The 17,286-nt window shown below is 43.4% G+C and overlaps 3 protein-coding genes across 4 annotated transcripts in view; 2 read left to right on the top strand and 1 right to left on the bottom strand.

The window, feature by feature from the left end:
• The window catches only part of LOC138192093 (uncharacterized), a 2,994-nt gene extending 34 nt beyond the window's left edge, over positions 1-2,960 (top strand). Inside the window, exons 1-2 of one of the 2 annotated variants that reach the window (XM_069139275.1) lie at positions 1-44; positions 1,005-2,960. The exon at positions 1-44 is cut by the window's left edge and continues 34 nt beyond it. In XM_069139275.1, the coding sequence (XP_068995376.1) occupies positions 39-44; positions 1,005-1,703 (705 nt within the window). In that variant the 5' untranslated portion in view covers positions 1-38 and the 3' untranslated portion in view covers positions 1,704-2,960. Of the gene's footprint in view, positions 45-965 lie in introns of both variants that reach the window. The other variant, XM_069139274.1, reaches the window with a different exon arrangement.
• A 1,021-nt stretch (positions 2,961-3,981) lies between these two features.
• Positions 3,982-14,860, top strand: igf3 (insulin-like growth factor 3). The gene is made up of 4 exons (XM_069139271.1): positions 3,982-4,062; positions 9,554-9,698; positions 13,419-13,609; positions 14,672-14,860. The coding sequence occupies exons 1-4, from the start codon at positions 4,018-4,020 to the stop codon at positions 14,858-14,860; spliced, it is 570 nt and encodes a 189-aa protein (XP_068995372.1). The 5' UTR covers positions 3,982-4,017.
• A 408-nt stretch (positions 14,861-15,268) lies between these two features.
• On the bottom strand, positions 15,269-16,658 carry LOC138192085 (octapeptide-repeat protein T2-like). Its single transcript, XM_069139266.1, has 2 exons — positions 16,578-16,658; positions 15,269-15,688 (listed from the first exon to the last, which is right to left on the bottom strand). The coding sequence occupies exons 1-2, from the start codon at positions 16,656-16,658 to the stop codon at positions 15,269-15,271; spliced, it is 501 nt and encodes a 166-aa protein (XP_068995367.1).
• Between the last annotated feature and the right edge of the window lie 628 nt (positions 16,659-17,286).

A 17,286-nucleotide genomic window follows, 5' to 3' on the forward strand; every position in this document is an offset into this window, starting at 1 on the left:
GAGGAAGTGGAATCTTTAAAAGCGGAAACCATGGCGTCATGAAGGTAAGGCGAACATCCCGCTGGCACTTCTGTCAACGACACCTCACGTTTCTATCCGATTTCTAATGTGTGTCGTGTTTCTACCGGTTCAACCGGCCGTTAACGGGAACGTGACGCAGCTGTTCCGGTCAGAGACGAACCGGCCCGTTTCTTCTTCTTCAGCTCTCATCTGAACGTTAATCCGACAACATGACGACGTGTCCGCTGTGTCCTCAGAATTTGATCTCTGGAGGGTTTTAATTTCACTTCTTGGAGCTGATGACGTCAGCGAGGGGGTTAATCGAACAACCGGTTCGAAACACAATTTCTTCAAAATGAGTTTTTGTGTTGACAAAACAAACACAGCTGAGTTTAACCCCCGAGTTTAACCCCTAAATTTAACCCCTTGAGTTTAACTCCTGAGCTTAACTCCCGAGTTTAACTCCTGAGCTTAACTCCTGAGCTTAACTCCTGAGCTTAACTCCCGAGTTTAACTCCTGAGCTTAACTCCCGAGTTTAACTCCTGAGCTTAACTCCTGAGCTTAACTCCCGAGTTTAACTCCTGAGTTTAACTCCTGAGCTTAACTCCTGAGCTTAACTCCCGAGTTTAACTCCCGAGTTTAACTCCTGAGTTTAACTCCTGAGTTGAGTTTAGCGCCCTGAGTTTATACTCAGAGTACAGAAAGATAACAGATTATGTTTTTAACTCCATCATGTTAGAAACAGTTTTTAGATTGCAGTTTTTTAATCTGTTCAGACTGATGGACGTTACAGCAGTGGACCATCTGTCCTCCACCCGTCTGTCCTCCACCCCTCATGTTGTGTCCACTCTGCGCTCCTATTGGTCGGTGTCACAGACCGTTTCAGGAAGTATACAACACGCATGACAGTCACGTCTGATTGTCGGGACGTTGTGACATTAATGTCTTTAACTGGTGTCTCTAGTGGGCGGGGCTTAACCTGATGACGTCTGTCTGTCTCCAGGACACCAGGCAGAGTGAGGATGTCCTGAGCAGGCTGGAGGTGTACATCCCGGTGGAGGCGGAGGTGAAGAGCATCCCTCTGCGCAGCCTCCCGGCCTCTGTGCTTCGACGGATGGGGCTCCACCTCCCCGCCTCTGACGCCGGCAGGAAGCCCGCCAACTCTCCGGAGGGGATCTGGATCTGTCCGGCGCTGATCCGGAGGAAAGGCGTCCGCCCGGCGTCCCGCACGGGGAGTGGCGTGATGGAGAACATGTCCTCGGTGCTGGGGACGGAGTTCAGGGCTGCGTCGGGTACCTTCAGGATGTCCTTCGTCTCGTCCAACCGAGCGGCCACCAAGGTCCTGAAGGAAACCGTCCCTGGGACACGCCCCTCCCCCCCCGCCCCACTACCGCATAGCCCGGCTCCGCTGGCCAGCCAGGACGCTGTGGTCATTTACAACGGACGCATCTACCTGTCCATCAGGAAGCCCGGGCGGAACCGAGTACCGCTGCCAGATGCCCCGCCCACCGGTCCTCCGGAGACACACAGACGACCAGATGCCCCGCCCACCGGTCCTCCGGAGACACACAGACGACCAGATGCCCCGCCCACCGGTCCTCCGGAGACACACAGACGACCAGATGCCCCGCCCACCGGTCCTCCAGCATCACACTGCTCCTCCAAACACCAGCCGAAGGAAAGAGAACACATTTACATTTAACCAGGAAGTCGACTTTATTCACGTTTGGTCTCCAGAGAAAGTCATCGAACATCGAATCCTGTCGCAGATGAATCACGATAATCTAAGTGAAAACATTTTTATTAAGTGATCTTATTCGTCTTTAAGCAAAAAGCAAAAAAATCAATTTCATTTCTTGTCACACTTTTTCAGTTGTTCCACTCAGTGTTCACGTCCCTGTCCTGGAGGTTTTCCCATCATGCCCTGCAAATCAAATGCACATAATTAAAACACTATATCTGACAGTAACATTATGAACTAAAATAATCTGCATTAAATATTGTTTTTATCTACAAAAACAGAAAGTTACAGTCAAATAACATAAATTCAGTAATTTGTATAAAAGATGAAGAATTTTTAACCGTCTCAGAAATTATATGAATCATAATTGAAGTGCAGCCGCATGACATCATATTTAGTGCACATGTGATTATCGGTACCATAAAAGCAATTCTTGGATTTTCATAATTATGTCACTCCTTCGTTGTTTCTTGATGTTACAAAGGTCGGCCACTAGGTGGCAGCATACGGGACAACTCATTAGTGTCCACTGATGTGCACCAGAGAACAGCTGTTTGAAGCCTGAGACTCGCAGAGGGTTCAGAGATGTTTTACTGTGACCGTGCCGTTGTCATGGTAACCAGCAGCTGTTGTTCTGTTACCGCGGAGGAGGCGACGCTCGGTCGAATCCCAGAGAGTGAACGTGATGCTCTCAGTGACGCTGCCATCTTTGTCCCGCAGGAGGAAGACGAGCGGCCGAGGAAGAAACACGCCGCACGTAGAATAATTCAGAGCACAGAGGACACCGGAGGACGGCAGGTCTCAGAGGGAGCAGCGCTGCAGCCAGCTGAGGAGGAGGAGGAGGAGCAGCAGCAGCAGGAGGAGGAGCAGGAGGAAGGTGGGCAGACCAGGAGACGGTCTGTCGCCTCCACGTCTCAGCAGACGTGCGTCTTCGAGGATCTGCATCGGGAGGAGAGGATCGCTCAGATGAAGGCCCGACTGAAACAGACCGAATCGGCTCTGAACGACAGGACGTCCTCTCAGTGACAGAAAACTGGACTCAAACGGTTTCTGGTCTGAGACGGAAGGACGAGATGTCTCCGCCGGTCGGTCAGAGACAGACGATGTTCAGGTTATTATGGGACCAACATTCAGGACTCACTTCATAAAACATGTTTCACATGAACATCTGTCATCAGTTTATTTCTGTTAATAAAGACGTGTGTTGAACATAAAGAAGCGTTTTTGATTTCAAGCTGCGTTCACCAGCTCTGATGTTCAGGGATGAACAACAGTTTGAACCGAAGTTCCCCCTTAAGCTTTTTATGCTTTTTGGACAAATGTGAGCGGGGACCCTTACGTCCGAAACGCATGAAAAACGTGAGGGGTTGTCCAAAACAAAACAAAAAATCATATGTACTATGCTGTCCAAAATATAAAAAAGTGTCACATTATAGTGTGACGTAGAAAATATAAAAATTTCAAATATAAGGGTACCTGCTTACATTTTTCATCTTTTTCAGACGTAAGGGCCCCAACACTTTCATAGAACAATTAATCCCAAAGCACTTCACAGAGCTAAAGAAACTTCAAACACAATAAAGAAAAAAAGAAAAGTAGATGAAACAATAAAACACAAATAAAACCCTAACAAAAAATAAACACTGGAGCCTCAATTAATCAATTGCCAAGTTAAAAAGATATGTCTTAAGTTTTCTCCACATACGTTTTAGTGGAAATTCTTGGTTTAACATAAACTGCTCTAAGGCTAACAATGTGTCGCGTTAAATGTTGCAGCTGCAAAGAATTTTGGGACGCTGTAACCTCCCGTCTTCTTATAGAGGATTTTTTCCTAAGAATTCAAACAACTCTTAATATGGCTGAATAAAACGGACTATTCGATGACACCTTCAGTTTGTGTTGCTGTTGAAGTGTCCAGTTGTACAGACGGCTAGACAGAATAATAGAAGCACCCGACAACATTGGTCAACCAGCAGTTTAACCTCCAGTTTGTCCTCTGAAAACTCCAGGAGGAAGAAATCACTGCAGGGCTGCTGGACCGGTCTCAGCTAGGTGGCGCTGCCGGGCTGCTGTCTGCTCTGGTTAACAGTCTGTGAACGAGGGTGATGTTTGAGACGGAGATGAAGATCCTGTTCGGACAGAACGAGTCGATCTGCAGAGATACAGCAGTGAGTCCTCTGATAGCTCCTCAGGAGGACACGGAGGGACGACACCTCCCCTCCTGCTGCCCCGCTATAAGACTGCAGGTCTGCTGCAGCCGGTCCACTCGGACAGGATGACCTCCTCACGCTGCCCCCCCGCCTCACCTCTCACACTCAAGGTAAGACTGCAGATCTCCTTCAGCTGAAATGATTTAATTTGAACTGAAGCGTCTGGTTTCAGATCTTGTTTCTCTTCTTTGTGTCTTCAGTCAGTAAAACTTTTTGAATATGTTTTGAACTAAGTTCTCGGTTTCTCATTTCAATCTGATTGTGCGGATCCTAAAAATCATCATATTGATCTGATTCATGGTGCACAGACGTTTAGTTGAACACATGGAGAATAAAGTTTCCAACCATGAACAGATGATGAGTGTTAAAGCTGGTCATCAGTGTAAAGAAACAGAATAACAGATGACTGAACTGGATGTTTCAGGTGGTTCAAAGGACAGAGAACTAAATACTAAATGATAATTCTATCCAGTAAAATCTTGTAAAATCTTGTGTGTTTAAATTTGTGAATCTGATGTTTGTTCAGGAGTTGAAGGACACAAGAACAGATTACTGTCATCAGCTAGATCAGTATAACCCTGCTCAAAATAATTATAGTAATAATAATAATCATAATAACAAACTTTATATGTATAGCACCTTTCACACAAGAAATGCAGTTTCGCAGTGCTTCACAGCAAGAAAATTACATGCAGTTTCACATAAGAAACAATATAAAGGAACATTTAAAAATATAGAAAAGAAATGAAATGCATAAAATTAAACACAAATAGAGTTCAAATCTAGAATATATAAATATGATTTTAAAAGTGCCGTAGTTCAAGTGCAAGAGAGCTTCAGCAGAAGCAAGTTAAAGGCTAAAGTGAAGAGATGTTATGACCTTTCTTTTAAAAGGATTTACGGAGCTAGCTTCCCTGATATGATGACATGAAATTACATTTCCTGGGTCCTAGTGAAGAAACAATGAACAATTTCAACTTAAAATACAAAAATATTGATGTTAGTAAAAAAAAATTATTAAGAATTTAAACTTAAAATACACAAATATTAATGTTAGTATTAAAAATAATAATAATGAAAAAAAAAAAAAAAATCAATGCAAGTAAATGAAAAAGAGGGATTCCTTTTCCAGGAGCGTCCAGAGTGTGTTTGGATTTTTGTCTTTTTCAACATTTTCAACATGTTTTCAAAAAATTAAAATGCTCAAATATCAATCAAATTGTCAAACTGCTGCAACATTTAAGGACTTCATCAGATTGTTTCTATGTTGACCAAACAGAAAGCTTTTCACAACTCTGCCAGAAATGCAGAACTTATTAGTATCTAATTATTGGGTTGATTTGTCAGAAACATGGTGACAGGATACAAATGTGTGAGAGTTTGCTGCCTTCACTGTTTAAAAGGAGAAATCCCTGTTAAATACAGTTTATCTGCTGAACTGAACAGGACGTCTGACACCATGATTACGTTTGAGATGAGAGAACACTTCATCAGGAGACTTCCTACTGTATCTTCAACCCTTCAGTGAACATGATCTCTTCCATCCCATAAAATCATCAATGTTATTCTGTCCAACGTCACTTTTTTAGGTTTTTATCCTCAAACTGTCACATTTATGAAGTTTAACTAAGAGAATATAAGCATTAGTCAAAGATGTCTCCAATTCATTTTTTAATGGATCAGTTTCATGTTAAAATAATTTTAATATGAATTTTATGAAATAATATAGTTATCATTTTGTCCTCGAGCTGTTGAAACAATTCAAAGAATTAAACCTGAGTGTGATCAGTGAGATGTCTGCATACATGACTAAAATCTTTTAATTTAAATTTAGCCGGTGCAGAGTCACCTGATATTATTATTATTATTATTATTATTATTAATAATTACATTCATTACAGGCTCTGTCACATTTAGCTTCATCTGACAGGTGAAGATGTGGATTTAAAGGTTTTTTGTGCCTTAATGATAAATATAACAGTAAAGATAAGTGGAGAATAACGCATAGTAAAAGCTCCCAGTTGAATAAGACCAGGAAGTTACAGCTCGTGTTTTCTGATGATGGAGGACAAACAGACCAACAGACAAACAGACTAATAGATAACCAGACCAACAGACAACAAGACCAAAAGACAAACAGACGAACAGAGAAACAAACCAACAGACCAACAGACCAACAGACCTACAGACTGCCAGACCAAAAGATAACCAGACCAACAGACCACCAGACCACCAGACCAACAGAGAAAAAGACCAACAGACCTACAGACCTGCAGACAACCAGACCAAGAGACAAACAGACCAGCAGACCAAAAGACAACCAGACTAACAGATTACCAGACCAACAGACCAAAAGAAAACCAGACCAACAGACAAACAGGCCAACAGACAACCAGACCAGCAGACAACCAGACCAACAGACAACCAGACAACCAGACCAGCAGAAGTCCAGACCAACAGACAAACAGACATCCAGACTAATAGACAACCATACAAACAGACCAACAGACAACCAGACCAACAAACAACCAGACCAATAGACAAACAGAAAACCAGACCAACAGACAAGCAGACAAACAGACTGCCAGACCAAAAGATAACCAGACCAACAGACCAACAGACAACCAGACCAACAGATCAACAGACCTACAGACTTACAGACAACTAAACCAACAAACAACCAGACCAATACACAAACAGAAAACCAGACCAACAGACAAGCAGACAAACAGGCCAACAGACAAACAGACATCCAGACTAATAGACAACCATACAAACAGACCAACAGACAACCAGACCAACAGATCAACAGACAACCAAACCAACAAACAACCAGACCAATAGACAAACAGAAAACCAGACCAACAGACAAGCAGACAAACAGACTGCCAGACCAAAAGATAACCAGACCAACAGACAACCAGACCAACAGATCAACAGACCTACAGACTTACAGACAACCAAACCAACAAACAACCAGACCAATAGACAAACAGAAAACCAGACCAACAGACAAGCAGACAAACAGGCCAACAGACAAACAGACCAGCAGACAACCAGACCAACAGACAAACAGACAACCAGACCAGCAGAAGTCCAGACCAACAGACAAACAGACATCCAGACTAATAGACAACCATACAAACAGACCAACAGACAACCAGACCAACAGATCAACAGACCTACAGACTTACAGACAACCAAACCAACAAACAACCAGACCAATAAACAAACAGAAAACCAGACCAACAGACAACCGGACAAACAGGCCAACAGACAACCAGACCAACAGACAACCAGACATCCAGACTAATAGACATCCAGACCAACAGCCAACCAGACCATCAGACAAACAGACCTACAGACATCCAGTCCAAAAGACCAACAGAGAAACAGACCAATAGACCAACATTCCAACAGATGAGACCAACAGACCAAAAACAATCAGACCAACAGACAACCAGACCAACAGACTAACAGACCAAAAGGCCAACAGACATCCAGATCAAAAGACAACCAGACCAACAGAGAAACAGACAACCAGACCAGCAGAAGTCCAGACCAACAGACAAACAGACATCCAGACTAATAGACAACCATACAAACAGACCAACAGGCAACCAGACCAACAGATCAACAGACCCACAGACTTACAGACAACCAAACCAACAAACAACCAGACCAACAGACAACCAGACCATCAGACAAACAGACCTACAGACATCCAGTCCAAAAGACCAACAGAGAAACAGACCAACAGAAAAACAGACAAACAGACCAACAGAAAAACTGAAATCCAGACCAATAGACCAACATTACAACAGACAACCAGGCCAACAAGCAACCAGACAAAAAGACCAACTGACATCCAGACCAATAGACCAACATTCCAACAGACGAGACCAACAGACCAAAAACAATCAGACCAACAGACAACCAGACCAACAGACTAACAGACCAAAAGGCCAACAGACATCCAGATCAAAAGACAACCAGACCAACAGAGAAACAGAGAAACAGACCAACTGACAACCAGCCCAACCTACCAACAGACCAACAAACCAATAGACAAACAGTCAACCAGAACAACAACCAGACCAAAAGACCAACCGAGGAACGGAGAAACAGACCAACAGACAATCAGACCAATGGACAACCAGACCAACAGACCAACAGACAAAATGACCAACTGACATCCATACCAATAGACAAACAGACAACCAGAACAACTGACAACCAGACCAAAAGGTAACCAGACCAAAATACCAGAAAAAGCACACCAACAGACATCCAGACCAAAGGACAAACAGACAAAAAGACCAACTGACAACCAGACCAAAAGACCAGAAAAAGCAGACCAACAGACAACCAGACCAACAGACTAACAGACCAACATTCAAACAGACAACCAGACCAACTGGCAACCAGAACAACAGACAACCAGACAACCAGACCAACAGACCAATAGAGAAACAGAGAAACAGACGAACCGACAACCAGACCAACAGACCAACAAACAACCAGACCAATAGACAAACAGACAACCAGAACAACGACCAGACCAATAGATCAACCGAGGAACAGAGAAACAGAGAAACAGACCAACAGCCAACCAGACCAACAGACCAAAAGACCAACAGACCAACAGACAACCAGACCAACAGACAATCAAACCAACAGACAACCAGACTAACAGACCAACAGACAACCAGACAACCAGACCAACAAACCACCAGACCAATCGATAAACAGACAGCCAGACCAACAGACCAAAAGACAACCAGACAACCAGACCAATAGACAACCAGTTCAACAGACAAACAGACCAACACACAAACAGACCAACAGACAACCAGACCAACAGACCAACAGACAACCAGACCAACAGACCAACAGACCAACAGATCAACAGATCAACCGAAAACCAGACCAACAGATCAACAGACAACCAGACCAACAGATCAACAGACAACCAGACAACCAGACCAACAGACCAACAGACAACCAGACCAACAGATCAACAGACAACCAGACCAACAGAACAACAGACATCCAGACCAACAGATAACCAGACCATCAGACAACCAGACCAACAGACAAAAGACCAACAGACATACAGACCAACAGATAACCAGAACACCAGACAAACAGACAACTATACCAACAGACAACCAGACAAACAGACCAACAGACAACCAGTCCAACAGACAAACAGACAAATAGACCAACAGACCAACAACTCTGCTTCTGTTAAATCAGTATTTACTATATTTAATCTGAATCAAACAGGAGCTGGTTGAATCAATCAGATCAGAAGCTTCTTCGTGTTCGAATAAGACTTAATTAATGTTACTGTGACAGGTTGAGGCTCAGCTGACTGATGAAAACTCATTACAGTTTTAGGTAAACATGCAATAAACAAAACAAGGAGCAACAGTAACTGTGTCACAGTTCATCAGGACTGAATGATCCTGTCCTCTGAGGATGATGATGGTTGCATCTTATATCACACCTGACTCCCCCTGTGTTTTAATCTCAGAACCTCAAAGTTCTGTTCATGGTCTAGATGTCGTTGTTGACCGGTTTCCCTCTCGTCTTCAGGTTCTGTGTGTTCGGATCTGCATGTTCTACTGCAGCGTGTGTCTGGCAGGATGGCCGCTCTCCTCCGAGGCAGCGCGACTCCGCTGTGGCTCTGACCTCCTCAGTGACCTCATATTCGTGTGCGGGGATCGAGGGATCTATTTGGGTGAGTCTACCGGGAGGTTCTCCGCCTCAAGACTTGGAAATCCTCTTTAAAATATGTTTATTTATACCAGAGAGGGATATTATCTAACTCAGAGAAGTTCACCTTCATGTGCAGGATGACTAGATTTCATCAACACAAATGTGGGACCATGTGGGACACGTTACTGATGCTGAGGTCGTCTAAACTGTTCATGTCTGTCCAACTCAGAACTTAAAAACAGATAATATCACAATGCAGATTAAGGTTCGGACTAAATAAAATATGTCTTATTTGATCTGGTTTACCCCTCCGTGAATCGGCATCTTAACGTGGTGGAGGGGTTTGAGTGGCTCAGTGATCCTGGGAGCTATGTTGCCAGAGTGCTGGAAAGGACTCCAACCGTTTGTCGAACCTCAGATTCAAGAGGAACAGTACGGATTCTGTCCTCGTTGTGGAACAGTGGACCAGATCTTTACCCTCACAGGACTACTGGAGGGGTACTGGGAGTTTTCCCATCCAGTCTACATGTGCTTTGTGGACTTGGAGAAGGCTTTCGACCGGGTCCCCCGGAGGTTTTTGTGGGGGGTGCTGCGAGAGTACGGGGTGCTGGACCTGTTGCAATGGGGCATCCGGACTCTGTAAAACCGCAGTAGGAGCTGTGTTTGTATTCTCGGCAATAAGTCAGACTCGTTTACAGTGGGTGTTGGCCTCCACCAGAGCTGCCCTTTGTCACTGATCTTGTTTGTGACCTTCATGGACAGGATATCTAGGTGCAGCCGGGGGTCTCCAGATTGCATCTCTGATGTTTGCAGATGATGTGGTCCTGTTGGCCTCTTCGGACCGTGACCTCCAGCACTCACTGGGGCAGTTTGCAGGCGAGTGTGAAGCGGCGGGGACGAGGGTTAGCACCTCCAAATCTGAGGCCATGGTTCTCGGCCAGAAACCGGTGGATTGCTCCCTGCAGGTGGGGACGGAGTGCCTGCCTCAAGCGAAGGAGTTTAAGTATCTTGGGGTCTTGTTCACGACTGATGGGAAGATGGAGCGGGAGATTGACCGCCGGATCAGTGCGGTTGCAGCAGTTCAACAGGCGCTGCACCGGACCGTGTTGGTGAAGTTTACCGGGCGATCTACGTTCCGACCCTCACCGATGGTCAGCAGCTCTCTGGGTCGTGACCGAAAGAACGAGGTCGCGGCTACAAGCGGCCGAAATGAGTTTCCTCCGTAGGAGGCCGGGCTCAGCCTTAGAGATCGGGGAAGGAGCTCGGACATCAGGAGGGAACTTAAAGTTGAGACGCTACTCCTTCACCTCGAAAGGAGTCAGCTGAGGTGGTTCAGCATCTGATCAGGATCCTCCTGGGCGCCTCCCTCTGGAGGTTTTCCGGGCACGCCATACTGGCAGGAGACCCCGGGGAGACCCAGGACATCTGGAGGATTATATCTCCCGCTGGCCTGGGAACGCCTCAGGATCCCCCAGCATGAGCTGGAAAATGTTGCGGGGGAGAGGGAAGTCTGGGTCTACTTGCTTGGCCTGCTGCCACCGTGACCCGACCCCGGATAAGCGGAAGATGATGGATGGATGATCTGGTTTACTACCACAGTCTGCATACCTGTGTGGTTGGGAGTTATTTCAACTTCTGTTTCTTGATCTGTCTGTCAATCATCTTTTGGTTTCTGCGGATCTTTAGCTGCATTTCTAGATTTCAGAAAAGTGTCTGTAGGATATCGTCTCAATATGTGGCAGGCAGGCATCAACCATCAGTGATGTCATCGTCCATCAGTGACGTCATCGTTGGTTTGTGAACGTTATGAATCCTCCAGTTCAGATTCTGTCCGTCACCATCTTTGCTAGTTCGGAGCGGTTTGGAGCAGGAAGTGACCATATTTGGACGAGCTGGGGGAGGAGCCAGATGTGGATCTGACCGATCTGATCGGAAACCTGACGATACTACGTCCCGCCCACCGATAGCTGTAACCTGACTGCACCACAGGCCTGTCAATCAAACAGACACGCCCCCAAAAACAGGTCTTCTTGAATCTTCTTTTCTAATGAATGAGGGATTATTTTCAGATGGACCTCCAGAAAACTAATAAGAAGGAGTGACTTTAGCTAACAACACCGAGATAACTGATGGACACATTTTATTCACTTTGGATTTGATGAGAGAAGTTGAATGGGAGTCTATGGAGCCGGAGGCTTTTTGGAGCCGACCTCTAGTGGCACTCGCTGATATCGCAGCTGAAGACACTTCTGGATCAGAACCATTTTTCAGACCTGAAGCTACGAACACGTTTATATTCAGTCTGTGGTCGCAGGACAAGCAACAACAATGTTGTACAGTCCCACATAAAATGGGACACCTGGTCATCCTAACAATGTGTCAAGTAAGCATATATTCATACCAGTACCTTCATGTCACTGTTAATTTAAAACATCACGAAACATGAGGAAAAATACAAAAGAGAAGTAAAATCCCAATTTGTATATAAATGCAGATCTGCTCAGATAAAAGGGACTCAAAGATTCTCTGTTGACATTTTAAATGATTATTTCTTAACCAACATAAGTTCATGCAACCGGTGTCTGAGTGGATCTGCATGTGATGTCACTGCCATCATATGAAACACTGAGCAGGTTAACAGCCCACAACAACAGGAACACTTCATGTTTATTTATCTCCATGACGACGAGTCACAACTTTCTGCAGGTCTGGAGCTCTTAGAAGGAAAAAGGTATTTCTGTTTCATACAATAATGTGTGAATAATGTCTGATCGTCCTGGATGCTACAGTGCAGAGTGTGAAGCTGATCATGATCACAATAGAATCTCTCCCACTGCACTCACATAGTCACCCAGCAGCCCTTTCACCTGGTGACTTTTCCCCCGTTGTGACCAAGGCCGCCTCCTGCAGTGATATGAGGCTGATGCTGATCCGCTCTGCAGTGTGCGATAGCATTATTGTTGAAACGTGTTTTATCTGAGAGCTGCAGTAACAACAGAAGGAGCAGCGAGTCTCTGAGAAGGACGCTGGAGTTTAACTAGACAACACTGAAAAGCCTGCACATACAGGAAATTAATAATCCATTTCATTTAGTCACTAATTACATGATTCATATGGTGTTGATGTTAGCTTCAGCATGCTAACACGCTAACAATAACAATGCTAACATTACATAATGTTTAGCAGGTCATTTTTACCATTTTAGTTTGTAACATTTGCAAATTGAGACTTATGGGGAACGTATTAGTTTTGCACCAAAGAACTGGACCAGCTGATGATAGTGAGACAGGAACCTCAGAGGATCAGCAGTTATCCTTGATTTTCTCAGACTTTTGCACTCAGATATGTAATATGTGATCATTTTCGCTCAATAAGCAAATGACAGAGTATACTATTTTCATATTTTTATGTCATTTGCTTAATTTGGTTCTCTTTATTTACTTTTAGGAGTTGAAAATCAGATGTTTTAGGTCATATTTAGAATATTGTAAATGGTTCACAAACTTTCAAACACCGCTGTTTGTTGACAGCTACGAACCCGTCAGGAGACTTTACGGTTCTCAGAAGATAAATCGAATTATTTTGACGGTGTTCTATATGTTAAAATATGTGATCCTGAAATGTAATGACTGTAAAAGTGCTTCAAATTTATTTGTGGCTTCAATACTTGTGGCGAGTTTTTATGTTTTAATGTGAGGAAGATGCTGAGACTGAAATGTGTGATGCCTGTGTGTCCCTGCAGGTAAAGGCTCGTGGTCGGGCTACGGCGCTCGGCCCAGAGGGAAGGGCATCGTGGATCAGTGCTGCCGGTCAGCCGGCTGTGAACTTCAGCATCTGGAGATGTACTGCGCCAAACCGAAGAGCCAGCGGACCACCACGGCTTCAACAGCAGCCACAACCTCAGCCGCTGAGACCACTACGCAGAGAGACATGGTAGGAAGGTCGTCACCCAATATTCACACGATTCATTAGATCAGAAGAGATTTACACTGACACGTGAAGAACTGAGTGTGAAGCCCGTTAATATTCGGACCCTTGTGAGGATTCAAATGTTCACTTGTTATTCAGTCGGATTGAGAAAGTTGTGGATTATTTAAATGTTGATTTTAGGAGCCTAAATTTGTCCTGCTGTTAAACAGTTAACTCAGTTTATTAAAATGGACGGACAGCCGAACATTATAATCCTCATGAAGGGAGGGTTTATTTCAGGGCTGCAGAATTATACTTTAATACTTCATCTGACAGGTTTTATGAGTTTATCTCAGTAAGAACATAAAATGTTCCAGTGATGTTTTCAGCAATAAGTTTTGTTTTATTTCATTTATTCCTATATTTGTGTAAAAGCAGAATCAAATTCTTCAAAAAAATTCTAGAAATAATTATGTTTTAAAAAAATTATAATTCTTGGAACATAAAACTGCAACTAAAATCATTTTACGAATTGAGGCCGAATATTTTGGCAGTGTTTTGAAAAATATTTTAAAATGTTAACACAAAATATTTTTTTGTATAATTTTGGAGAATCTTATTCTACCTTGAAAAACTTTCTGAAAACTGAAAGGCTGTAACCAGCAAATATATTTTTAATTAAAAATGAATGACTTCTATTTATTACATAATTAATAATCAATTAATAAAATGTCAGAAATTAGTAAAAGAAAAAGTCATCATAATTCCCTGGAGTTAAATTTTTTAATGATTTTCCTTGTCTGCAGCCGTCATAAAAAAAAGAAGCCCAAAGAAATTAATTAAAAACGGTGAAATCTCATAAATATTCACATCTGAGAAGCTGTGAGCAGAGAACTTATTGTAAAAAAGACTTTAAAAAAAAAAATCAGTTATCAAAATAATAACTGATCAGATGATGAACTGATCATTTCAGCTCTGGGTTTTTGGGGAAATCATGAAACTTTCATGTACATTAGGGGTTCATTTGGGGCCATAAAACATAAATGAACCATGAATAAACTCCTTATTGTTATTTCTGTTTTTTAGCTTCAGGCCGTGTTCCAGAGGAGACTTGTGGAGAACCTCGGAGCTCCTGACAGTCCAAAGAGGGAATCCTACAGAAAGAGAAACCAGACGTCTGTTCAACGGAAAAATAAAGTGTCATTGTCACGCAGGAGGACGAACAAACAGAAAAGTACCAGCCGGCCTCCCTCCACCTCGAGGAGTCCTCTTTAAACAATCACAGGATTTACATCCGGACCTGGAACCTCATGAAAAACTGAGTATTTATAGTTCCTGAATTAAACCTAGCAAATCTGTAAGGTTGATGCCGACCACAAGAAGTTCTCTTGCTAACTAGGGAACACGGTGTTTGAAAACCACTCCGAAGCAACAGATTAGAGTGAAACAAAGAGTTTCCAGCTGATATAACTGACTGGCAGCCATGTTGGAGATCCTCATCTGCAGGAAAACCACCTCAGGTCATCGTTCTGTAACATCCACCAACAACTCTAACTATGTTTAAACATGTGCACTGGATGAGTGCATGTCTGGACTACAAAGGTGGAGATGTCTGTGTGCTGCAAGAATGTATGGAGCTGAACTGAAGTGTACATTTTTATTTACTGATCGAGCTCATGGATCTCAGTCTGTCCTTTGGTCCCGTGGTTCTCTGTGGTCCTCTGTGGTCCTCTGTAGTCCTCTGATCTTCTGGTCCTCTGGTCCTCTGGTCCTCTGATCTTCTGGTCCTCTGGTCATCTGGTCCTCTGTGGTCCTCTGTGGTCCTCTGGTCCTCTGTGGTCCTCTGTGGTCCTCTCTGGTCCTCTGATCTTCTGGTCCTCTGGTCCTCTGGTCCTCTGATCTTCTGGTCCTCTGGTCATCTGGTCCTCTGTGGTCCTCTGTGGTCCTCTGGTCCTCTGTGGTCCTCTGTGGTCCTCTCTGGTCCTCTGATCTTCTGGTCCTCTGGTCCTCTGGTCCTCTGATCTTCTGGTCCTCTGGTCCTCTGGTCCTCTGATCTTCTGGTCCTCTGGTCCTCTGGTCCTCTGGTCCTCTGGTTCTCTGGTCCTATGGTCAGGACTACTCATCACCATCTACAGCAGATCTTCTGATGTGTCGCCAGATTCAGTTGGGTGCATTTAAAAAAACATCGATAATTTGCCTTCAATTTATTTTTAAGTTTGGGGTCAACGTGTGTCTCTTAATAAATTCATCTCATTGCACTTTTTTCATTGCACTTACTGTAACGTAACGAGAAAAGTGATCTTCACGTCTCCTCTCTGATGTTTTGTAGTTCACGAGAAAACGGCCGAAATCCCAAACAGCCACGACTTCCTGTTTCCATTTCAAATTAAAAGCCTTCATTTCAGGTTAAAAGCATTCTAGCATTTTATACGAAGCCCATCGATGCACCATGTTCTGACCTGGTTTGGTCACGTGTTGCGTTTCGTTCCTGCAGTGGAAACATCTGTATGAGTCAGACCAGCTGATAATATGAAGACGTAAATAAGATATTTCTGATTCATTTAATGTCTGTTTGAAACTGATATATTTAAAGTTTGTGACACTTTCAGAGTTTGTGGATATAACAGCCTGCATCTGTTCACATGTATGTTAATATAGCACTTTGACTGAATGACTGTATGTAGCTTTAGCGTGTTTTGGGTCGAGAAGTCGGTCTGTTTAGTGTTTTTATTGTTTCACATTTTGCATATCAACATGTTTTATGTAAAAGTCTTTGACAGTGTTCATTATTTATTTCATCGTGACATCATGTAACTGTAATAAATATTCAAACTTAACTCATCTTTGCGGTGGTTTTCATCAAGCCACGAGACTTTGAGGTTTAACCGCAGTAGTTTTGAGTGTTGCAACATTTCATGATAAAATGATATTCAACACAACTTGACATGACATTCAGCTTCAGAGGGATCATAAACAACTAGCTTTATTATACTTTGACATTACTGGAGTTATCATCTCTTTCCATGAAGGCCATCTCAACCCTCTGAGTAGCCTGATAAACCAACAGCTCCATGCTTATTAAGCATTATTGAGAGATTAGTGAGTAAATTAAAGTCTGCTTTCTTTGAGGGGAAATAAATGTTGTGCTTTAGAGGAAGTAGTAGCCTTTGTGATCTGGACATCCTCACATATACAACTCTGTTTCCAAAAAACCTAGAAACCTGGGAACTATTCTTTTATGAAAAATATCTGTTCATTTTGAATCTGATGGCAGCAACACGTCTCTAAAACGTTGGGACAAGGTCATGTTTACCACTGTGTTGCATCACCTCTTCTTTTAACAACACTAGGGGACAACATTTTACTTTAAAAACTCCAGAAACTGTTCTCCTCAATTCCCAAACATTTACATTCTTGCCTGATAGAGGATTTGAGCTGCTCAACAGTTCAGGGTCTCCTTTGTTGTATTGTTCATGTCCTGATGCTCCAGATGTTTTCAATGATTGACAGGTCTGGACTGCAGGAGGCCAGTTTATCAGCGGACTCTTCTACTAGAGAACCATGCTGTTGGAATACGTGCAGAATGTGGTTGGACGTTGTTCTGCTGAAATAAACAAGACCTTCCCTGAAAGAGACGTTGTCTGGATGGCAGCATATGTTGCTCCAAAACCTGAATATATCATTCAGCATTAATGCTTCCT

This window comes from Embiotoca jacksoni, unplaced genomic scaffold, assembly GCF_022577435.1.
Source record: "Embiotoca jacksoni isolate LCO1_2020_lvr unplaced genomic scaffold, fEmbJac1.0.p SCAF_80, whole genome shotgun sequence".
Lineage (NCBI taxonomy): Eukaryota > Metazoa > Chordata > Actinopteri > Embiotocidae > Embiotoca > Embiotoca jacksoni.